This window comes from Vulpes lagopus, chromosome 17 (assembly GCF_018345385.1).
Source record: "Vulpes lagopus strain Blue_001 chromosome 17, ASM1834538v1, whole genome shotgun sequence".
Lineage (NCBI taxonomy): Eukaryota > Metazoa > Chordata > Mammalia > Carnivora > Canidae > Vulpes > Vulpes lagopus.
The window spans coordinates 22,289,916-22,314,889 of record NC_054840.1 but is presented as its reverse complement, the minus strand read 5'-3'; the positions used below and the strand labels follow the sequence as shown (position 1 = coordinate 22,314,889).

At 45.9% G+C, this 24,974-nt stretch overlaps 1 protein-coding gene across 5 annotated transcripts in view; it reads left to right on the top strand.

Annotated features, from left to right (window-relative positions):
- The first annotated feature begins 5,323 nt into the window (after nt 1-5,323).
- The window catches only part of RTP4 (receptor transporter protein 4), a 123,236-nt gene continuing 103,585 nt past the window's right edge, over nt 5,324-24,974 (top strand). For 4 of the 5 annotated variants that reach the window (XR_005984242.1, XR_005984239.1, XR_005984241.1 and 1 more), the window contains exon 1: nt 9,948-10,079. Coding sequence is in view for 1 of the 5 variants with exons in the window: in XM_041731867.1 (XP_041587801.1) it covers nt 9,898-10,079; nt 11,705-12,788 (1,266 nt within the window). In the remaining 4 variants the exon portion in view is untranslated. Of the gene's footprint in view, nt 5,419-9,874; nt 10,080-11,704; nt 12,940-24,974 lie in introns of those variants that run through there. The other variant, XM_041731867.1, reaches the window with a different exon arrangement.

Below are 24,974 nucleotides of genomic sequence, written 5' to 3'. Positions count from 1 at the left end.
AAGTTATTTAGCCCAAAATATCAATGGCTGAGGTGAGAGGCTGGTCTTAAGAGGTAAGCAGAGGCCCAAAGGGTTAAGGGGTCAAGCCAAGGAATTTGTCCTTCCACTTAAGAATAGCATGGAAACGTGGGATTCAGTGTGGGATTGGCATGATGAGATCTGAATTTTAGATAGATCGCTTTCAGTGTAGCACATTGAAAGTCCTATAGAAATCAAAGTGGTGATGTTCAAGAGGCAACTGAAGATAAGATTATGACACTCAGAAGAGACTGGAACTGTAGGCAGGCAGCAGGGTGCATAAGGCAGTGTACATGGGAAGGCCTAGCCTAAGAGGAGTAGAGCATCAGACAAGAAGGCAGAGCTCAAGAGACACTAACAAGCCCAGGAAATAGAACTTATAAAGGAGGCTAAGACAGATGCTAGAAAGTTGGGGAGAAAACCAAAACAGAACAAGACTGTGTGGTATCACCGAAGTCAAAGTAGATTGTTTCACAGAGGCCAAAGTTCTGCACAGAGTTCGAGTAATATGAAGACCGGGAGTTATCCAATGAATTTAGCAACAAGGAGGTTAAGGGAAATGACGGTAAGACCAGGTTCAGTGGTGTGTTGGGGACAGAAGTCAGGTGTAGTGGGGATGGAAGTCAGAGGAAATGGGAGGTAAGAAAGTTTTGAGGCTGTGACGTGGGAGGCTGTGAGGTTAAGAGACTCATTTGAGACATGTGGCTGTGACAGGGAGGGAGGAGATCAGTGACAGCTGAAAGGCGATGTGGGGTCAACACATTTAAATGCTGAGTGGAAGCATCAGTAGGCAAAGCTTATCAGAAGTATAAAAGAGGGAAATGAAAATGTCAAGATTTTCAGGAAGGACAGAAGTTATCACTCGACCTAGGTTGAAGGACACTTCTGCAAAAAAGCAGGAGTGAAGGACAAAGGGATGGGTACAGGCAAAGGAGTTTGTGGGTTTGGTGGCAGAACATTGAGGAGATCCCCAATCTGAAGCTTTTAGCTTTCCCAGTGAACGAGGTAAGGCCATCTCCCTCGAGTGAGCTGGTAAAATGGCAGGGTTGGGACGTGGGGGAGGATGCACACAGTTCGAAATAGCTATAACAGTGGAAGAGAAGGGAGCAGAGAGAGTATGGACAAGGTAGAGGCTCTATTGAGACTGGGGACGTAAATATACAATGACACCAACGTGTGTGTTTTCCCAGCAGCAGCCAGCGGGCTACTTACATATTTGACTAAAGTAGGAAGTAGATCCATCCCTGATTGAGATTTTTAGCAGTCAGATGGGACAAGTCTCAGTGAAAGACCACATTATCTAGACTGGAGAGGGCTGGAGAGCTGGGGATAAAGGCGGCAGGGTGCTTGCTGATGGACAGAGAGAGCAGAGAGGTCAGGGGCTGGCAAGGTCTAGAACAGCTTTGGTGGGAGTAGCCAGAGGAGAGAGCTGGTTGTGGTTAGACAGATGGATGATCTAGAACATGACACGATCAAGGGTGATTCTGTGGGCCAGGATAACAAACAGCGTGGAGGTGAAAGGCATTGTATAGGAATAGATTCAGGAGTAAAGACGGGTTTTCTTTCTTTCTTTCTTTCTTTCTTTCTTTCTTTCTTTCTTTCTTTCTTTCTTTCTTTCTTTCTTTCTTTCTTTCTTTCTTTCTTTCTTTCTTTCTTTCTTTTAGAGACACACAGAGATGGTGGGGGTGGGGGTACGGACAGAGACACAGGCAGAGGAAGAAGCAGGCTCCTTGCAAGGAGCCTGACGTGGGACTCGATCCTGAGTCTCCAGGATCAGGCCCTGGGCTGCAGGCGGCGCTAAACCGCTGCACCACCAGGGCTGCCCAAAGATGGATTTTCTTCACCAAAACTGATTTGTCTTGGCAGACTGGAGGTCTAGCATACCTCTCAAAATGAGCTCAGATCATAAGTAGTGTTTTGTTTTCACTTCTCAGTTGCATTCTATCCATAAATCTAGACCCACTAGTACTTGCGACACTCAAATCTACCTAGCAGTCACACTTGAGGAAATCATGCGGAAAAGAATGGAAACATTTCTGAAGGCTACAAATGGATATGGACCATTGTGTGCTCATTGACTTGAGGGTTAGAGCTATGGAAAATGTGGCAGCCTAGACTTTATAATAGTCCTTTTGTAAACAAACACCTACTTGGCCCATTTACACCGATACTTTGACTTGCACCAAACAGGGCCATATCAATTTCTCCTGTATTTTATTTTCAGTTCCAGGGAAGGAGGAGATACTCCCCAGGGGATTTTAAACAAATCTAGGAAGAGGCCTGAAAGTCATCTCCTCCAGCTGACCTTTGGTGTGGAACTGTTTGGTATCCTCTCTGTGTGGTTGCCTTGTCCATTCCTGGAAAAGTATAGCTTTCAATCCCAGTCTTTAATTCTTAATCTGGCCCTCTGTGTGTTACTCAAAATTCCTGGGATGCCACTAGAGAGAGGGGCTGGAGTGGAGGGAAACCCACCCCACCTCTGTCCAACTTGGAATGACAGTCATGTTCTGCTGTCCCTTACATTGAATAAAAGCTCTCCTTTCATCCCCTGCCTGCAGTTTGGCCCTCTCGGTTTTCAGGGATGAGCTTGCATCCTTTTGCCCGCAGAAACATCTTTGGAAATTCCAGCGAGACCCCTTCTGGTGCATTTTCCCTTCCTCAAGCTACATAGTCCCCTTTACTTCAGCACTCTTCCCTCTTCTTAGGCACTGACGTCTACACGCCGTCCCCCTTCTCTTCTAGCAGGTACGTCTAGATAGCCTTCTCAGCTTTGCCAACCCACCCCCCTTCAGTTTTCTCTGAAAGTGGGAAGAGGGAAGTGTAAGCTCTACCAGGAGGTAGGTTTTCGGCCTCTGGAGGACTGCGCTCAGGTTCCCTCTACTACCCACCTGGGACAATCTCACACTGTCGACCATATCAATGCGGGATATAGGAGGATCCTTTTGCAACCTCTAATGTATATCCAGAGCCCCAAACCACCCGCAGAATGCCAGAAGTGGGACTGAACCCGACACAATCTAAGCCAATGCTTTGCTATGCAGAAAAGAAGTTGAGGTAGAGCAGTATCATACTTGTCCAGATCATGGCAATCGGCAGGGGATTCAAATCTAGGTCCTCTCTCCCGAATCCGATCCTCTTTGTTTATCAAATTCCCTGGGGACAGTATCTCGTTTTCTTCTCCCTAAATTTCCGTGCCAGAATAATCTTTCAGCTCAGTTCCACGTATTAGTGCTGCGAATATTCATTTCCCAAACTCAGGAGCTTCACAAGAACACAAAGTGGATGCAAAAATTAATCTGTTATTGGGTGACATGGATCATAACAAATACAAAGTGGGCGAAAACACACAAAAAGTAAAGCCTTGGAGTGTTTACAGCCTTATGACATTCATCAGGCTGCGGCCAAAATTGGACAGGACAGAGCGTCATAAATCACGGGGCTGGAAGGGGCGAGCAGGGAGAGAAGCAGTGAGGCTGCACTGATGCCTCCAGCCACATTCATCACCTGCACCTCCCAGTGGCTCTGGCGACAGCACCTTGTGTTCAGAAGCAGTAGGTCTCCCTGAGCTCTCTGCAGGCCTGACATACGCTACTGATACTCAATAATTAAAGGTGCTCGCAGGGCCAGCAGGGCCATTCTAGCACATTCTAGCACCTCACTGAAACAAGGTTATAATGAATCTGGATTTTCAAAGATGCAATGGAAAAAAAAATCCCTGAAGAGCTGGCAGGGAGAGAGATAGAACTGACCTCTTTTCCTCCAAAGACAATGGAAAACCTAATCCTCCATCTCCTGGCCGAGAATGAAGAGTGCTCCCACAGAGAGGTACACGAAACCGGCCGTGAAAATGATCTGGGGAACGAACTGGGAAAATCAATAACTTCGTGGAAGACTCTAGGTCAGATTCTGAGATGGCTCCAGCACCAACCTCCTGAGCTGTCCTTGAGGGGACAATATTGCAAAACATCGTCCTAGAGGTCAAGATGTCCTCACCTTTTAATATACTCACAAACCACCCCTGGGGGTCTGCGGCTTTGGGCCTGCTGGTCTTCTGCTGCTGGCCTGGGGTCTTGGCTGCTCTCTGTGCAGGTTTAAAATTCTCAGTGATACCAGGGGGGCTTCATAGATCTCCCTGAGGGCTGAGCTGCACTCTCATGGCCAGGCCAGCCTCAGCCTGCAGGGGTAAAAAGCCAAGCTCTTGCTGACTGGAGTGACCACCAGCAGGCTATGCAGTGTCCCTTCAGCTTCACATCGTGGTGACCCTTGCTGACCTGCCTCCATTGCTCGTATCTCTCTTCCATTCTGAAACATTTCTTATTAAGAGTCCCAAGCCATCGGGTTACCAGATGGGCAGCATGGATCTGGGGATAAAGGTACATTCTAGCACATGAAATGCTCTAAAATTTAAAAAATTAAATTTTAAATTAAATTTAAAAAATAGTTAAAATTTATTCATTTTAATCTTCTGCTTTTCTTCTGCCCAACACATAGACAACAGACACTTTCTAAGTTCTTGGCCTAAATGTCTCTCTTTTTTCCATAAGGGAGTCCTTGTGTCTTCTTTACTCTTGAGTTATTATGTTCAAATGCTCTAATCCATCCAAGTGCAACTATTTCAAGCCTCTATAGAGTCATCTTTTTCGAAATAATACTATCAGATATAGTTATATTATGTCATGTATACAGTGGTTATAGTTCATATTTATGTCATATTAGTGCATACCTTATTAAATATAATGCACTGAGTATTACTCCCATTTCACAGATGAGGACATTGAGGTCCAAAGAGGTTAAGTAACTCAGTAAGGGTTGGAGGGGGAACATACACCCTGATCTAATCTGAAGCACAAGCTTTTCCCCCTGAATCACTCCAAGAATTGTATCTAAATTTTCACTTATAAATCAAATGTTGGGGCACCTAGGTGGCTCAGCGGTTGAGCATCTGCCTTTGGCTCAGGATGTGATCCTGGGGTCCTGGGATCGAGTCCCGCCTCGGGCTCCCTGCATGGAGCCTTCTTCTCCCTCTGCCTGTGTCTCTGCCTCTCTCTCTGTGTGTCTGTCATAAATAAATAAATAAATAAATAAATAAATAAATAAATAAATAAAATCTTAAAAAAAATAAATCAAATGTCAACCATTACAAAGTGAGCCAGTAAAGAATGGGACTTAGAGGACCTTTAAAATCTCTTCCATGGCATGGTGGGGTGAATGATTCCAGTGGATGTTTGGAAATCTTTGACAGCTGACTGAATTCTTTATTTCTCCCCCAGATACTATGGGCTGAGAAGAGAATGAGTCTGCCCCGTGTGGGACCTGGCTCTGCTCCCAGAGAACAGCACAGGGGCAGCTCTGCCCCGTTAAGCTTATGCCTGGCTCTCCTCTCTCATCACTGCAAGCTTGGTAAGTCTTGTCCTTATACCAGCAGAAAGGAGGTCACACACGGAAAGGAGTGGGGTCATTTCCCATGTGCACGGTGGAGGCCAGCAGCAGTTGGCATCGGGTATTTATAAACCCAGGTGTGTTACGCTCTGCTGAAATAGTCTTCCTTGAAGGAAGACCTTGTTAAGAACAGAGAGTTCTGGGTATCTTAAAAAAAAAAAAAAAAAAAGTTACTCTCCTGCTCCCATTGCTGGAAGCACAAGAATTTTCTCCGTCTTTATAACAAGAACCTGGTAGGGTTCCTGGAGGTAGAAGTCACGAAAGCATGGGGATCTCCCCTAGGATAGGGCCTCCAGGATTTTCAGTTCTTCGGCTCTTCACTGAGCCTCCAGCCATTGGCAACGACAGTTTCAAGTGTTCCTGCCTGTACTGGTTCCAGCAACAGTGGATCCTGGGCATTTGGCTCTGAGAAGCTGTGATTCTCTGTCTCTACCCCTCTGTCTCTCCAGTTTTCAGGGCAGCAGCTTGCCCTGTGACCCCATCTCTCTAATGGATCTAAGAAGAGTTGTTAGTTTTCAGTTTGTTCAGTTTTTTTCTTGTGAGAATGGCAGTTCAGCAACTTTTGTGTCAGATCAGAAAATGCCTTTGTGGGGCACGTGAGTAGCTCAGTGGTTGAGCATCCGCCTTTGGCTTAGGTTGTGACCCCGGGGTCCTGGGATGGAGTCCCACGTCAGGTTCCCCACAGAGAGCCTACTTCTCCTTCTGCCTATGTCTCTGCCTCTCTCTCTGTGTGTCTCTCATGAATAAATAAATAAAATTTTTAAAAAATATGCCTTTGTGCACAGAGGAAGGAAGTGGAAAAAAATTAATGAAACTGCTCTTTGCCTTGGTTGGGGTTCAGAAAGCAGAGACTGAGACAAGACCTTGGTGCGGGTGGTTAATGTGATCTCTGGGGCTGGAACAGTTGGGTAAGGTGAGTCAGAGAGATGAGAAAAGCCAGTGAATGGTGTGGCTCTAGCCTTCTGGTTTCCTGGCACTGGTCTGCAGTGGGGGTGGCAGGGTAAGGTGCTTTAGGGACCTTGCTTTAACACATCTTCACCACAGTCTTGGAACAGAGCCTGAATAGTTCTGACTCTGGTTTTAAGGCTGCCTGTATTGAAAAAGAGGAAGTACTGTCGAGAATGGGAGTCGGGGTTCTATCTGTAGGGGCTTCGGGATGGTCTGAGTTGGTCACTCTCCTTTCTGGGGCTCAGCCTCCTTCACGCTCATGGAAGGTCTTTCTACTGCAACTATCCAAATGGTTGTCTATGGAGGCAAACCCCAGCATTCAATGGGGACCGTATAGGGCCTGAAGCCAAACAGGTTTTCAGGGAGAATGTGAAACAAGCAGCACCTTTGAAAACTTATGAGTTTTTGTTCAAGTTCTTTTGATTTTACACAGCTCTTCTGATTCTCTTTAAGAAGCCTATTTATTTATCTATTTATTTGTTTGTTTTTGCCCTTTTGGTGCCATCTTTGCTCTCTGGAATGGAGTCCTCAGTGGGCCTAGCCCTGAGCCTGAGCAGCAGCTGGCTCTGGGCTGCTGTCCTACTTCTTAGCTCACTTTTCACACGTAGCTGGCTATCGAGATGGTTGCTAGATGTGAGTCCTGGGGGAGCAGTGGCCTTGCCCAGGGAGGTCCACAGTGTGGGGACAGGGATTATGTAACAGGAGGATGATAGGAATGAATGTGTATCTGGAATAGCTCGGAATATATCTGCGTATCTAGGAATGTGTAGTGATAGGAATGTACATCTCTGCCCAGTCTGAATTCTGAAGTGACGACTGTGCTCTCCAAGCCCTTATATGCACACTTATTTGTAGGTTGTTTTTTTTTATTTTATTTTTATTTTTTGCCCTGTACTACCGTCTCTATATACTTTCATTTTGTTGTATTCCCAACATGTTTAAGAAAGGTTTTATGGTAACTTAACAGAGAAACATGCAATGCCGTGACAACAACAAGTAGCAAACCCTTCTATTTGCTTGCCAAGTGCTGATAGCTATTTTAAAACTCATTCAATACTCAGAACAACCCTGAGAGATAAGTGGTATTATTATAGCCACTTTTTAGATGGAGAAACTGAGGTATGGAGCAGTGGAGGGGCTTCCCCAGGCTGCCACGGGAGGGGGTGGAGGAACTGGGATGCACCCCGGGCAGGCTGGCTCTGTGCTATGCTCTGCACTAAAAGGATAAGCCAAGAAAAGTGAGACAGGGAAGGTGAAGGTAGATGCTCCTTCACTGATCTGTCTTTCTTGCTATCCTGAGAATAAGGATGAGCAGATTATAGGTATTTAATGATGTGTCATCTGCTATTTTAAAGGCAACTGTCTAATTCTGCTTTCCTTGTTGTAAGTAGTTGTGAGTAGTCATAATGTGCAGTATAGGGGCGGGGTGAGGAGAACCTGCTCCTTTTATTACATTCTGGGACAACGTGGTCTTAATGCCTTCCTTCCTTCCCCTTCCCTTTGCTGAGAAGTAGTCCTAAGTGGAGTAGCAGTCCTTTCTAGGATATACCCAGGAGCGCCAGCCCAGAGGGTGCAACCCTTAGAGGAGCAGCATGAAGACCCCCACTCAGGTTCCTCGAAATTGCTCCTTCTGTCTTCTGCTTGTTCTTCTATCATTAGTAACCCATTCCTTCTTTAGACAAGCTCACACTTTCAGGAGATTTAGTGTAGCCTCAGAGAAGTTTAAGGCCTGGCTCTGCCACTTATTAGGTCATCCTGGAGTCTGGGAGGTGAAGATGTGTCTGGTATCCCCAGCACAGCAGGCACTCAAATTGTAGTATTAATTTCTCCTTATTCTGAACCCCCAAGGCAGGGTAAATGGACTTAGCTTAGGGGTCATCCGGTCTCATCGTTTCCCAGATCAACCACGTCCAAAAATTTCTGTATCTGTTCTGCATGTGCCTATAGAGTTTCTGCTAGTTGAAGAGATGTTTACAAATATAAGTAAAATTATTGCTATTCTAGGGACTACATTTCTTTCTCCCTCTCTGTCTCTTTTTAATGTGAGGCTTGAACTCAAAACCTGGAGATCAAGACCTGAGCTGAGATCAAGACTTGGATGCTTAACTGAGCTGAGCCACCCAGGGGCCCTGGGACTACACTTCCTGTTTATTGTTTCCCTCCTTTAACCAAACCAAATCCCTCCAGCCCCTTCCACCCCTGAGCTAGAGTAACTACAGAAATAATTATCAAGTGGATGACTGCCATAAAGAGAAAAAAATAATTCCTAAGGTCTTTCCAGGCTTCTCTCAAATCCTATGGGTCCAATTCCAAGCTCCTAAAATTATCTGGGTACATAAGAGTTTTCTACATCATCTGTGTAGACATAGGAGCCCTCAATGTGTAAAGTTAGAAAAGCAGAGAGTTTATATAACACAGAATAGCCGGGGAGGGAGGGAAGAAGAGGAGCACATGAAAGTCTAGAAAGCCAGAGAAGGTTTAGGCTGATCCTGTCTGGGACATGCTAACCCTAGTGGGGCTTCCAAGGACATAAGGTCCTGCTTGTTGTTCTCTCTCCTATTTGAGTTTAAAATCCAGAGGGACAGAGCTCACTTTCTAGAAGTGACTTGAAGGTCATCTGGTTCCAGTCCCCCACCCTCTCTCTGAGTGGGAATTCTCTCTATCCTGTCCCTGAAAGACGGCCCCCACACCTGCTTGCAGCTTGTCCTGCAAGATAACTTACATGGCAAATGGCAGAGTTAAATAGCTTGGTGTCCTGCCGCAGGACCCAGGAGATCTCACTAGACCTAACCACTGGGTCAGGTTTCAAGATGGTCCTCCCACCCTGGCTCCAGAGTGACAGCCTAGAACCTGAAATACCATCCTCAGCTTCTTCTCAGGGACAGAGGTGGAGAGAGACATCCCAGGTTTTAGAGCCCCACAAGGCCTGGGTTCAAGTCTCACGAGCCTACACTGCGCAATGGCTGTGTGGCTTTGGGCAAGGCGACCCACTCCTCTGTGCTTTCACTTGCAGAAGACGAGGAATAATCCCCCCATGGGATGTGGTGAGGAGTCACCGGTGCCCGAGACAGCATCGGACACAGGCTCCCCCAGCTGCCTTCACGTGTCTGCACAAGAGTGTGAGCATCTATGTGGGTAGAAACCACTGCTCAGTGGCATCTATCCCAGCGCTGAGCATAGTGCTTTGCCTGGTGTAAACATAAGAGAAAAATAAAATCCCCAGGGCACTTCCAGGTGCCTCCAGAATCTAGAACAGAGCTCTGCTCTCAGATCCCTCTCGGCGAGGCCTGTTCACCAACTGGCAAAACTCTGCTGCCCTCTGTCTTCGAAACGAAAACCTGTTCTGTGGGCTCCAACACTGGAAAACGAAACTTAAGAAGACAGCCGACGTGTTCCAGGCTGAGAAACCGAAACTGATGTGTTTTTTTGCTTTTTTTCTTTCTTCCTTCCCCTCTTGCCACTTGCCTAGTGCAACAGAGCTCCCCACTAGGCATGGCTTCCCAGCCTCAAGGGAAGCAAACGGTGTCAGACGTCCGGACATGGGAGCAGACATTTCAAGAACTGATGCAGCAGGAGAAACCTCGGGCCAGGTGGACTCTGAAGCTGGATGGGAAACTCGAGCCAGATTGCCTTGCAGAAGGGTGGAAGCAGTACCAGCAAAAAGGATTTGGCAGGTGAGCCAGGGTTTGCCTCTTGGCAGGCCTTCTTGGGCACAGGGGGGTCAAGCTCAGCAGCCATTGACTGCTTTTTTGGAGAGCTCCTTCTAGGAACAAATGTCACCAGGACCTCCATCCTTTCATGGTCACAGTGATCTTGTGGTTGGCAATGCCCTCCAACTTGCTTAGCTGGAGGGAGTTTCCTCTTTTGCTAGTTTTCCTCCCTAAATGTTTCTGGAAGTCCCCAAGGCTTGCTTCCATATTCCACAAATCTGCCCTCCCCATTCCCCACCACCTCCTGTTCCAGAGTGCCTCCATCCAGAGACTTCTGCTATTTCCGCCCCCAGTCCAGACTGACAGCAGCCCTCCTGGTCCAGCCCAAGCCTGGGACCAGGGCCTTCCTTGAAAGCACCAAGACTTGGAGGGAGGCTACACAATCACTTTGACCCTGACTTTGCTCAAAGCCTGGGGATAAGAGAGGGAATGATGCAGCAAGCAAGACATCTAAAACCTAGATCCTGGAGTCCCTAAGTCACACCCTCTCCTCATGGGCGATCTTCCTCTTCAGCCTCCAGAGTCTGTACCTGCAGAGCCTGTGCTGGGGGTAGGGGTGGGGCGGTGGTGAGAAATGCTGACCTAGGCAACCGGGTCTCCTTTTAGGGGGCACACAGGGACCTTCGCTCTACTTTCCACCTTACTTGTCCTGTTTTCCTCTCTGCCGCACCCTGACTCCATCTGTCCTCTGCTCCATCTTTAGGATTATGAACCGTGCTGGTGCGTTTTCAGACTTCTGTTTCCTTATCATGACACTCTGCCTGTTTGGCAGGCCCTTTCCTCCCTCCCCTGTGCTCATCCTTCAAGGACCAGCTCAAGGGCCGCCTCCTCCTTAAAGCGTTCCGTGGTCTTCCGAGGCAGAGTAAATGTTCCTTCTTCTACATTCCCATAGATAATGGGAATAAATATATGTTTTTAAAAAAAGTCTGCTTATGCCTTTGTGACTCAGTTTCCTTATCTGGATATTGGACTCAATAATGCCTACCTTGGAAGGGACCTTTAAAGATGAAGGGGATAACACTGCAGCCCTTATTACAAGGCCTGCCTCAAAGTAGGTTTTTTTTTTTTGTGTGTGTGTGTGTGTGATTATTAGGAGGTCCAGATTTGGCTGGCAGATGGCAAAACCACTTTTCCCTCTGAGACATCAGAGATATCTTACTAGCAAAGAGGTAAACTTCAGACCATGTAGGGTGGAAGTTCAGCAGATCACAGGAAAAAGCTTTATCAGAAACACAATCCCCGGGTGCCAGGGTGGCTCAGTTCGTTAAGCGTCTGCCTTCAGCTCAGGTCATGATCCCAGAATCCTGGGATCAAACCCCACAACGGACCCCCTGCTTGACGGGGAGTCTGCTTCTCCCTCTATCCCTCCCCCACTGCTTGTCCTCTCTCTTTCTCAGATAAATAAATAAAATTTTTAAAACAAACAAAACCCTCAAGCCTCCCAATCCCTCTCAGTCTTATTTGGCAATTTGTTAACATCATCTACACTTTTTTTAATTGGAAGAGATCTTAGAGATTGAAGCCAGACCCACCTCCTTCAGGTCCATGATCACCTGAAGGCACAACAGCCTCCTTCCTTCTGTCTGCAGGTTTCAGTGTTCCTCATGCCAGCGAAGTTGGGCTTCTGCTCAAGTGCTTATCTTATGTCACATGTACCTGGAGCACCAGAAGTCCCAGGGCCAGGTGATTATGCGGCTTTTTGCTCAGAGGTGCAAGAAGTGTTCCTGGTCTCGATTTGAGGATCCTGAGTTCTCCCCAGAGAGTGCCATGAGGATTCTGAAAAATGTGGTGCGGCGTATTCTGGAGAAATTCTACGGGAATGGCTTTAGGAAGTTTCCAGAGCTACCCATCATCAAGGAGGTGCCTTTGGATGGGTCCCATGACACAATCAATTGTGAAGCATGTACTCTGGGCTACTGTTTACTGAGGTCACGAAACAACACAACAGAGCCATCAATATCGCCATTCTCCTGTACAGATAATAGGAGTTCCTCTTGTCACATTGGTGACGTGTCCAGCCAAAACCAGGAGTGTGGGAATTACTATGGCTCTAAGGGGTCAGGGCCCAGCCATACCACTACTGAGACCCAAGCACCTGGGGCAGGCACTCAGCCCAAAGGGGAGACTAGTAGACCACCCACCCCAATGGCAGACCGGCAGACCACACAGGGAAATTCACAATTCACACAAGGGACAGCACAGTGGCAGACCACCCCAATGGCAGACAGGCAGACCACACAGGGTGATTCACAAGCCACACAGGTCCCCTGGAGGACATACTCTGAGGTTCTAAAGATGGCCCGCCAACAGTCTGCACAGCAGTCATGCTCACAAGCCACATGGAGGACAGACCCAAAGACCACGTCAGGGGCAATCCTAAGGTTTACATCAAGGTCACACACTCAGACTATAGGCAGAACAGCCCCTTCTACCCTAGGGTCAAACCTAAAGCTCACACAGAGGACAACCAGGTTTGTGACCATCAGGGGAGCTCAAGCTGTCTGGGAAAGTTCATCCAGATTTTCTGTTCCAAACACCTGTCCCGTACAGTCTCGTTCACTGCGACAAGAGGTTTTCTTTGACCCGGATGTGTTTTTCTACTTCTGTGTTATCTGTATTATTTTTTTCTTTACCTTTGCAAGCAAATACTTGGAAGCAGAAAGATCAAAATAAGCTTGTCTTCTTTTCTTTTGTCTTAATTACATGGTAAGCAATAAATTGGTTGCCATTTTGATATGACATAGAATGTGCTTTGAGACCAAGCAGGGTCAGGTTTGCTTGGTATAAAATGTTCTGTAACTAGAATAAACACTAGTTTACTAGTTTCCTAGATCTCCTTAGTGGATAGTCTAAAGCATAACCTAGCAAATAATTGACTTAATAATAAATATTTGTTGAATAACTAAAAGTTCTTCATTCATTCATGTACTCATTCATTTCTATTATCTATCTATCTATCTATCTATCTATCTATCTATCTATCTATCTATGATATCTTGACATATGTTCACAAGAACTGAGGGTCATGAATGATATCAGGAAGTTATTGTGGTAGGTAAGATAATGGCCACCCCAAGATATCCATGTCCTAATTCCCAGAACCTGTGCATATGTTATTTTACATGGCAAAAAGGACTTTGTAGATGTGATTAATGTAAGGATCTTGAGATGAGGAGCCTATCCTGCTTTATCTGGATAGACCCAATGTAATCACAATAGTCCTTATAGGAGGGAGGCAAGAGTGTCAAAGTGGGCAAAAGGAAATTTAATGACGGACAGCAGAGTTTGGAGTGATGGGCTTGGAAGATGGAGGAAGTGGCCATGAGTCAAGGAACGCAGACACCTCTTAGAAGCTCATAAAGACAAAGAAATAGATTTTCCTCCAGAGCCTTTGGAAGAAACTAGCTCTGCTGACACACGACCTCAGCCCAGTGAGGCTGCTTTTAAAACTTTGGACTTCCAGAACTGTAAGATAATAAATTCGTGTTGTTTTAAGGCACTAAATTTGTGGTAACTTGTTACAGCTAAAATGGGAAAGTAATACAGCTATCAATGTTACCCCAAGGATCAGGCAATTATGTTTTAGGTATGCTGCAGTTTTAACCAAAAAAGAGAGTATTTTATGGATTAGAAATACTGATATCCTGATGCCCTCTTGTTCTTCCTTCTCCCCTACTTAAATCTACCCAAATGCCCCCATCCAGAAGAGACTCCCTTTGATTTGGCGACCCCTGGAGCTGTCCTATTCTTTCACTTCCTCCAGCACTGGATGAGGAGATCTGGAATAGAAATTAGGTAAGGGAAAACTGAGATGCAAAGCAATTCATGTGGCACAATCTCAGAAAGTTCAAAAATTATAGGCAAGAGTAGCTCTGAAGGTGGGTGCTGGGGTGCTGAAGCAGGAGGATTGGCTGAAAGCCTTATGGCAAGTTTCTTTGCTCCACTCCTCTGCAGCCTGGTAACCACTCTCAACTGGCTCCAGGGAGAAGAATGGAGGTTTATTCTCTGAAGACATTGACTTAGAGGGACTCTGGATTCAGAGACTTGGGTGATGCGAAGCAAGTGAGTGCCACCCAGCAACAGAAAGACAGTCCAAGTCTACACACTGACTCTGGGACTCCCTTACCTCACCATGAAACCCAGGAGCCATGCCAGCTTTATGTCTTACCTACCCACTCCTCAAATACATAGGAGAGTAGATGGGCCCTCTTTGGGAAACTTATGAGCTCAAGAGAAAAAACAATATATATCTACTAAAAAGGGTGGTGGTGGTGGAGGGGGACAGTTTCCAATGGAATCCAGTGGAATGACAAGCTAAAGTAGCTCCAGAGTGAATCTACATATACAAAAATCCTACAGAGCTTCCAGTGAGCTCTACGGCGTCAGACACCTAATTTGGATAGACTGTCAAGGGGTATTAAATATGTGATTTATCTCCAAATGCGAAGGCAAAGAAAAAGAAAAAAAAAAAACAGCGAGTCAAAGAAAACAGAGATAATTCAAGGATAAGAAAACAAACCAAAAACATATTTCAAAAGTCAAACTATGATTTATGCCTCAGAGAGTTAAGAGGAGGTATAATATTCACGAAACAGTAATTAGACAAATTCTCTGCAGCAACCTCAGGTGAAGCAGCTATCTTTGGTTGGAGGGGAGTCCTAGGGAGATCTCAGCTTAGCTTTAGTCTTTAGTAGGCAATGCTCCCCAGAGCTGGGTCAATGAGTGCCCTGATCCCAAAGGCAAGGATCTGGACAGGGGACCACAGCCTCCACTACAGTCAATATTTTGTACCACTTTAACCAACTTGCTTGGTATAAAATGTTCAGCAGGCAAATGGAGCCCCATCACTGAATCTGTCTTGGGATGGCAACTAGATATTCACTATCTCCCTTTACTGCCCATTCTCCATCCCCCTCACCCAGGCACCTCTGCTGGTCAGGTGGCTTACCTGATGGGGTTATACAGACTTTCATCCCTGAGGGGTGTAGGCCCTCGGTCACAAGGCCATTCTCAGTCTGTGGCATCTGCACTGGTCCACCCACTGTCAAAAGTAGACAGGAAAGTACCAAGAAGGGCTCTGGTGGATCAGTTGGGTGCCAAATATATTCTTACTGCCTCCACAATGTAACAGGAGTCCTATTTCCCTCTGAGGATCAAGAGAATGTCACTTTCTTGCTTGCTGTTCTCTTGGCAAAAAAATGTTATTACTGTGTTACTCAGTGAGAGCAAGTCCCTACCTAGGCTGGCCTGACCTGTGGAACCTTGGGTTATGGTTGATGGGACATTTGAAAATGGCACCAAATTTAATGTGAGTGATGGTAAACTGCCACCTCTTGATTTTCAGACCCATACACACTACCTACTGGGACCACACACATAGTGGTCATTGATTCAGGATGTATACTATACCGTGGTGGATGGTGACTCATCCTTGCAAGGCAGCATCACCAAGGGGCATCCCAGCTGCCTCTTTAAGAGGCTGTGTCATTGATCTGTCAGGGTGGCAGCTTTTGGGTGGTGCTGTATTTGATGGAACCAGGAAATTCCATGACCTTATCACCTCTGCTATAACTCTTTTGCTACATATTTGGTCATTTATCTAATGTGATATCATGTGATGTGTTAGTTTGTTAGGGCTATGAGAAAGGCTGTTCCATGCCTCTCACCTAGGATCTGGTGATTTGCTGGCCATCTTGGCGTTCCTTGGCTTATAGAAGCATCACTTTGATCTCTCCCTTCACTTTCACGTGGTGTTCTTCACATGTGCATTTCTGTATACAAATTTCCCCCTTATTTTACAAGGACTCCAGTATGACTTTATTTTAACTGACTACCATTTTGAGCTTTCACCACATAATTGAACTAAGCCACTGGTGAACCAAGATTGGCCTTATGTTTCCTCTGTTGACTGGTCATAAGTAATAGCCTCTCCTTGAACACATGACTAGCTGTGAGCTGAGGGAGAGGAGATATCAGTGTACCAGTAGAGGTCGCCCTGGGGCCTGGGCCACTGGTTCATCCAGCTCCTTTGTATTCTCTATCCCTGACTTGTGCTCAAGCCCTGGTGTGTTATTTCCATATTCTGATGGGTTATGCTGGGCCTGCTTATGACTAAATGTGCCTTTTAGAATCTAGGTCATGATGGGCATCTCTGCCCATGAAAATATGATGGGTTCCATCATATTTTGGTATCTCACCATCGGGAGTTTTACCTCTAGGGCTTGTAGAAGTTGGTTTTTGAATGGCGTATAAAGTCTGATGCAGATGGCATGGCCTTGTTTCAGAACACAAGTGCTAGAAATTGTATTTCTCCTACTGGGGATTGATGTAAACATCATCTGGCACCATTTCCCAGTACAGCTGACTCTGGTACCAAAGGGTCTGCTGGATCATATGGCCCATGTGGCAGGGCATTGCACTGTGGGCTTGCTTCAGAGCCCTTTCCTATTCTGGGTCCCACTCAAAGTTGGCAGGTTTCTCTACTTATTGGTAAATGAATCATAGAAGTGTGGACTAACAGGTATTGTGCTTCCTTTTAGTGGTGTGAGGGTCAAGATCCAGTAATTTGCCCTTCACTTTGGAAGGGTTGTCCTGGCATGCTTCAAATTACTGTACCCCTAAAACCTTTACTGACTTGTCAGGGAATCTTTGTAGGGTTCTGTAGGACTTCCATCTCTAGGGTGTGAGGTCTCCAACGCACTTGCCAATTCTTACTCCTCTGGTCTGATTAAAATGATATCATTGATGGAGCAAATCAATGTGATGTTCTGCAGAAAGTCCAGATGGTTCAGACTCTGCAGATTATGACAGAGGAGGAGAGAATTAACATGGTCTTGGGACAAAAGTGTATATGTAAGCTGCTATCCTTTCTATATGAAAAGTACTTCTGAGAAAGAATAAATTCATCCGATCAATGCCCAAATACCATGTCTCTGAAGCTATGTTAATTTGCTCTAGCAAAAATATCACTTCTGGCACAGTAGTTGTAATTGAGACCTCTACTTGGTTGTATCTGACACACATAGTGTGTCACACACATTACACCTAGTGCAATGTCATCCTCCCAGGATTTGATTGGTTTCTCTAGGAGCCAGACTGGCGGATCAAATGAAAATAGGCTGGAGATCCCAGCTCTGTCTTTTAGGTCTCAAGGGTGGCTCTAATCTCTGCCATTCCCCCCTGAGATGTTTTTATGATACCTTATCGAGGTTTTTTTGAAAGAGAAGTCCTCAGCTTTTCTCATTACAGTAGCTCTTACCCCACAGACTGAAGAACTAATGAAGGGTTCTGGCATCTACCGCATGTGTCCATTCCAATTATCCATTCAGGGACTGGCAAAATGACCACTGGGTAAGCTATGGATTCAGTGGATCCATCATGAGCCTGACCTGAGCCAGGACTCAGCTTATTACTTGGCCCCCACATCTACTCAAACAGAAGTCTGTAACCTATTTCAGATTTCTGGGGATCAATATCAATTCAGACCCTGAATCCTAAAGTCCTCAAAATGTCTGCATATTCCTTTCCTCCAGCATACAGTTACCCAAACAAATGGCCATTCACCTCTTTAAGGAAGGATTGGGGATTTTTTTCAGCATTCTTCCTCCTTGGGAACCATCGTCTCTTTCAGCCAATGAATTATGGATCTGAAAAGTGGCTCAGATATTCCTGAATAAAGAGTTCTGATTTTTTTTTTAATTAGTTCAGGTGGTCTCAGTCTCCTGATCATCTATTTATGGTTTCTTTTGATTGTATAAATTGAGAAATACTCTTACTGGCTGCCCACCTATTTGTTCTCTACATAGAGAATAAAAAACAGAAAAAAAACTAGAGAATTGGTCCAGGAGGCCCAATATCCAAACAATAGGAGCTCCAGAAAAAGAAAACAGAAAATGAAAAAAAAGAAATAATGAAAGGATGATTTTAAAAGCCTTTCTTAGGACCAAAGGACATGATTTCCTGATTGAGAAGGTCCACCCCAAGGCCCCCTACACAATGAATGGGCAAGGTTCATATCTGGACATATTTTTTAAAAAGATTTTATTTATTTATTCATGATAGAGAGACAGAGGGAGAGAGAGAGAGGCAGAGATACAGGCAGAGGGAGAAGCAGGCTCCACGCCATGAGCCCGACGTGGGACCCGATCCCGGGACTCCAGGATCGCGCCCTGGGCCTAAGGCAGGCGCCAAACCGCTCAGCCACCCAGGGATCCCCTCTGGACATATTATTAAGAAACTTCTGGGGCACCTGGGTGGCTCAGTGGTTGAACATCTGCCTTTGGCTCAGGTGGTGATCCTGGGATCTTGGGATGGAGTCCCATGTCGGGCTCCCCGCAGGGAGCCTGCTTCTCCCTCTGCCTGTGTCTCTGCCTCTCTTTGTGTGTCTCTCATGAATAAATAAATAAGATCTTTAAAAATAAGGAAAAGAAAAAAAAAAAGAAACTTCTAACACCAGATTTAAAAAAGACTCCAAAAGTTTTGGAAGGAAAAACAGGACAAAAACAAAACATATAAAGGACCTAGACTTATAATGATATCAGCCTTCCAACATCTCAATATCTCTCTGAGGCATTCATGCTTTTGTTTGTTGGCATGTATCATTTTCTGAATCTTGCGCTTGCTATCTCTCCTAAGTTCTTTATCTTATGCTTGTTTTGGTCTCTGCCTTTCATATTAGAGGATTTCCTCAAAAATCTGGTAGTCCTGGGCTTTGTGTCCAAGTTCAAAAAAAGCAGATGGGGATACAGCAAACTAAAACACAATGAAGCCTTCAAAATTCTGAGGGAAAATTATTTCCAACATAGAATCTGATACCCAGCCAAAATTTAGTCAAGTGTAGGTATAGAATAATTTTATTTTCAGTTACCCATGAAGTCAAATTTTTATCTCCTTTCTCGTCTGGCATCCATTTTCAGGAAGCTACTAGAGGATATTACCCCACCTCCCCTCTCCCCATCCTCACACCCTCCCAAAATGAGGAAGTAAACCAAGTATATTGAATACCCGGAGCCCAGGAAGTAGTGGCTTCCACAAGCAGAGGGACTGAGGGAGTTCTCAGAATGCTGGAGAAGCCAGCTCCCAGAACACTGGCTACCAGCTGGCCTAGAAAGAGAAACAGATCCACACTGAAGCTGGATGACAGAAGGGTCCAGCAGGGGATATTTGCAAGGGGCAATCAAAGGGAACTGAATGAATGGAGGAGACTTCCCACTTCCCACAGTTTGGAGATGATTTAGACACGAACATGGAAAAGTATGCAGGTAAAACCTGCATGAAAATGAAAACCAAGGTGATCATTGATGGCAGGGGTAACAAAACAATTGCACAAGAAAATAAAGGCCATGAGACTAGATTGTACATGGCTTAGCCAGGAAGATTATTCAGAGTCATAATATTAAACATCAAGACTGAATAGTATTTTAACAAAAAACTAGGCCTTAAAAGCTGAGGGGCTGGGGGTGTAAGACAGCTAAACCTTTGATGTAGGAAATCTGCGGATGGTTTTGGAAATCAAGGAGCAGAAACCTGGAGTTTCAATACTAAGAAGACTAAATTGAGAGAGACAAAAGTGGGGAAAACAGAAGCAGAGGGGGCCGGGAAAGGTGGATAATACTTTTCTGGAGCTCTCCACGTCTGGCTTTCACAACACGTAGCATGATAGGCCACCTTCAAGGTGTCTGATCAGATTCGCAAGGAGCTGCCAGTTCTTGGGGTTCCCCATCCCCAGCTCAGGGATCCCCCCCCCGTCCCCCCAGCTCTCCTGGCTCGGCTCCTCTCACATCCAGGCCCTTCTCTTCTTTCCCGGGGTCTCCTCTGGCCACCAAGCGGATCCCGCAGGATGCAGGTGGTAGGGACGATTTGGGGGTGCACGCTGCCTGCCGGGCGCTGGCTCGGCCTCGGGGTGCGCTGCGGGCGGGGCGGCGGAGGCCCAGGGCGGACAAAGGACAGCCTTAAATCCGTGATAAAACCTGATGAAACCTTGTCTGTTTTTTTTTTTTTAAGATTTTATTTATTTATTCATGACACACACACACACACACACACACACACACACACACACACACACACAGAGGCAGAGACACAGGCAGAGGGAGAAGCAGGCTCCATGCAGGGAGCCCGATGCGGGACTCGATCCCGGGTCTCCAGGGTCTGCAGGTGGCGCTAAACCGCTGAGCCCCCCGGGCTGCCCTGTTTGTTTGTTAACATCAGGAGCTCCGCCAGTCCTGAACGTGGGTGGCAGAGCACTCCCCGAAAGTAATAGTCTTGAACCACCACGTGCGGTTGCGGTTGAGGCTTCCCAGGCGGGCGAGCAACGCGCAGCCAGGGGCCCGCGGTGGGCGGGCGGGAGCTGCCCAGCCCGGGAGCCGGGCCGGGGGCACAGGGGGCACAGGGGGCACAGGGGGCGCCAGGCCCCACCGGCTGCACACACCTCCGCCCCACCTAGACCTCCACGCCCCTGCGCCCCCGCCGCCCTCCGTGTCCCCCACTCGTGCTGCGCGGCCGCCCCCGACGCCCAAAGCCGCCAGGGACCCAGTGGCCAGCTCGGGGTGCTCGGGCTGGCTTTGGGGGGCATGGGCGCCCCAGCAGACAGGGCTGAGGGAGGGGTCTGGGCCGGCAGGTGCAGGACTCGCCTGGAGAAAGAGCAAGGGGGGAGGGCGTGAGCAGCCCTTCAGTCCTGCTCCTTCTGCACTTCCTCTCGCCCAGCTTGGGGTTGGGGAGATGTCCACCCCCGCCCTTCCTTCCTTTGCCTTTTTTTTTTTTCTTCCCCTTCTCAGAATATGTTCCTAGAGACCACTGTGTCTCTGAGATTCAGAGTTTTTGTAAAGGGATTTGGAATGGGCTTTTCTTCTCAGCGAGACAAATGTTCCTTCACCCAAACTTCTTGGAGAAACTTCTTCCTAAACTGGAGCGGAGGATCCGCAAGTCATTTGGCCTATTCATGCGGGAAACAAAGGCAGAAGAAAAATCATCCAATGTCCTTACTATCTACAGCCCATTGACAAGTCCTTGAAAGAGGCAGAGTGACATTCCTCTAGGACTCAAGTGTCTGGTGTTAATACTTTGCTAAGGGCAAGGCGCAGTCTGAGCCCAACTCCCAGGACCCTGTAAGTCTCCTTTAACCTGTAAATATTACCTTGGAAACTCCCTTTATCTCTACTTCCCAAGACACAAATTGGCAATCATCCCCCAAGCATACAACCCCCCCCCCCCCCCCCCCCCCCCCATATACATCTGAAGGGTCTCATGATTCAGTTATTATTAGATGATAATAAATGACCTTTTCCCAACAATAGCAGGCCTCTCGAGGTCCTGGAAATCTTGCTTCCAAATTCTTTAGAACTATGCTATCCGTAACCCCCTCGGACTTGAAAGTCTATAATGGGCCACCCCTCAAGACCCTGATGGGGGAATCACAGGACTAGCTGAGGACAGAGCACACTGACAAGTCCTTGAAACAGGGAGAGTGACATTCCTCTACAGACTCAAGTGCCTGGATGATGTTCATACTTTGCTAAGGGCAAAAGGCAATCTTAGCCTGACCCCTAGGATCCTGTAAGTCTACTTCGTATTAAAATTCCTTTAGAAATTTCCTTTTTCTCTAAACTCCCAAGATAGGTTTTGGCAATCATCCCCCAAGCATATGACCCACTGATATACATCTGAAGGGTCTCATGACTCAAGTTTTATTAGATGGTAATAAGTGACCTTTTCCCAACAATAGCAGGTCCCTTGAGGTCCTGGAAACCTTGCTTCCAAAATTCCTTAGAGAGTATGCTGTCCTCAAACCCCTCCCAACTCCCAGGTATATAATCAGCCACCCCATACAGGACTGGGGCAGCAGCTCTTCCTGCCCATGGGTCCTGTCCCTGTGCTTTAAAAAAAACCACCATTTTGCACCAAAGATGTCTCAAGAATTCTTTCTTGGTCATTGGCTTCGAAACCTAACGTCATTCATGCATCACTATTAAGGAGGAAGGTGTTTTTTTGTTTTTGTTTTGTTTTATTTATTTATTTATTTATTTATTTATTTATTTATTTAAGATTTTATTTATTTATTCATGAGAGACACAGAGAGAGAAGCAGAGACATAGGAAGAGGGAGAAGCAGCCTGATGTGGGACTTGATCCCAGGACTCCAGGATCATGCTCTGGGCCAAAGGCAGGCCCCAAACTGCTGAGCCACCCAGGGATCCCTGTTTTTGTTTTTAAAGAACAACTGTATTTTATTTTATTTTATTTTATTTTATTTTATTTTATTTTATTTTATTTTATTTTATTTTATTTTATTATTTTATTTTATTTTATTTTATTTTATTTTATTTTATTTTATTTTATTTTATTTTATTTTATTTTATTACTATTTTAATTCAAGTTGCCAGTATATAATATAACATCTGGTGCTCATCTCATCATGTACCCTCCTTAATATCACCCAGTTACCACCCCCCCCACACACACACACCACCCCTTCTACAACTCTTTGTTTGTTTCCCAGAGTTAGGACTCTCTTCTTCTCTAATTTTTCGCCACTCAGTTTCCCCCCTTCCCTTATGGTTCCTTTCACTATTTCTTAAATTCCACATGAGTGAAATCATATGATAATTGTCTTTCTCTGATTGACTTATTTCACTCAGCATAATACTTTTCAGTTCCATCTACATTGGTGTCCTTTCTGATGACTGAGTTTTTGTTTCTTAAGTAGGTTCCACACTCAGCACAGAGCCCAACAGGGGGCTTGAACTCACAATGTTGGGATCAAGGCCTAAGCTGAAATCAAGAGTCAGGACTTAACCAACTGAACCTCCCAGATGCCCAAGGAGGAAGGTGTTTTTAAACAAAGACCCATTCAGGGTGTTAAATAGGTTCACCTGCTGATTGTTTTCAAATTAGATTTCCAGGATAACCATACCCAAGCACTTGATGATTTTGTTTCTAGGGCACCTTGTATAACCGCACAATATCCAATAAATATCATGTGACTTGTAGGCCTTTCTTCCACCCAAACTTGCAGCTATCCCAGCCTTAAACTGTTTTGTCCTGGAGTGGTGAAGGCTCAGGATGTGGCTGGCCTGGAAAGAAGCATGACTCTATCCCCATGTTGAGGAATTAACAGGAATAATGTATCACGATGTCACTGGAGGGCAGAAACATGTGCAGAGAAATTCAACAAAACACCTCGCCCAGCCATGTGCAAGTATTGTCAGGCCAGGCAGCCAAGCTGGGATCAGAAACAAAAATATTTATTTTGTGAACATTATGAGCACTGAGCTGATTCTGAGGCAAACAGAGATTTGACCTGAGGAAGTTCAGCCAAAACAACAAAAAAAGGCAAACCAAAAACACAAAAAGCAACCCCTGGCCCCTGGCCAGCAACACCCCTCCTGTTAACAAAATCAGGCGTGCCCTGAAATAGAAAAGTATTTCTGTGTTGGTCATTAACTATAGTCCAGAGCCAAAAGTTGTGGCTTTCGGGGAATATTAAATGCATCCAGTGGTCTCTCTTTACCCACCTTTCATGTTCTCTGCCCCGCGTACCCTTCACATCTTCACCCCCCCAAAGTCAGGACACTTTCAGCGGTGAGTACGGTGAGTACCTTGGCTCAACATCCTCAGGTAGAGGGAGAGAAGCCTCTGGAGATTTGAAAGTTTGGATTCAGCAGATGTCAGAGCCAGAAACAGGTTTAGAGAGCACTCCCACGTGCCCCTTTGCAGCAGCAGGGATGAGGGATGTAGTGGTTTGACCTCTGTTGCTTTAGTGGCAACCAAAGGCGCTGATTTCCACTCTAGGATGTCAAGTAGGTGAACGCTCAGGGGAAGCTCCTTACCATCCTAATTAAACTAAAAGCCTGGGGATGTGGAACTAGGAATTTGAGGCTTATCGTTGGATGTGGGGACTGGTTGGGGCAGGGAAAGGCAGGGCAGTGGAAGTAGATTGGGCAAAGCAATGTAGTCTTGTTCCTGGGAACTTCTAAACCACCTTAGAACTGTTGCAGTATGCAGAGCAGTGTTCTAGTGTGCTCCCACCACTCTCTGGGAGCTGGGTGGCAGGGGCGGCACGGGCAGGCACTAATTCTCGGCTCCAAAGAGTGAGCCTAGCAGTTTCCCTGGAGACCCTGGGAAGCTAGGAAAGAGGTTGTAGGTGGCCTTGGACTGGGCCCTTAGACACCTTCTAGTCCTAAAGTATCTTTTAACAGAGAAGGAGATCAAATTCTTGGAGGCAAAAGTGAGTTGCCTGTTAAAATATAGTTTTTGAAAAGATAAAATCATGTTCTTTCATATAGATGTTAAATGAATATGTTTCACAGATTTTATTGAGCTCCTCAATTAATGTGGAGAGATAGAAGACTTAAAAGTGGCCCAAGAGCATTGGAGACACTAGCTATGTATAGGCAATCTAACAGCTTGCAGGGTTACAGGCTGTACAAAAACTGGTGTGTGTTGAACAAGATCATAAACTGTTAACTTTGGGGTTCTTAGCTCCACTGGGAAGAAGTTATTTGCATTTCCACAGAACAAAATTTTCCAAAGGAGCTTTTGCCTTATAGTGAAGAAAAATAATCCAGTAAACAGAGTTGTCTCTGGCACTGAAAGAGTACCTGATAGTCTCTTTCACCTATTTCCAAGTTTCGGGAAATTTTTTTTTTAACTTGTCAAAATTACACTGGTCATTGCTAGTAGCAATGATTAGTAGCAATAAGTAGTAGTGATTATCCTACAGCTGAAGTCTCATTCTGCCCAAACCAGTCTTTCCGGCCTTGCGACACACAGTCCAGAAAGACCATGATGTATAAGAAGAGCCAAATCGTCAACTGGAGAAAGGACTGCTTAAGGAAGTGCTGCGTTCCCTACTTCCTGTCTA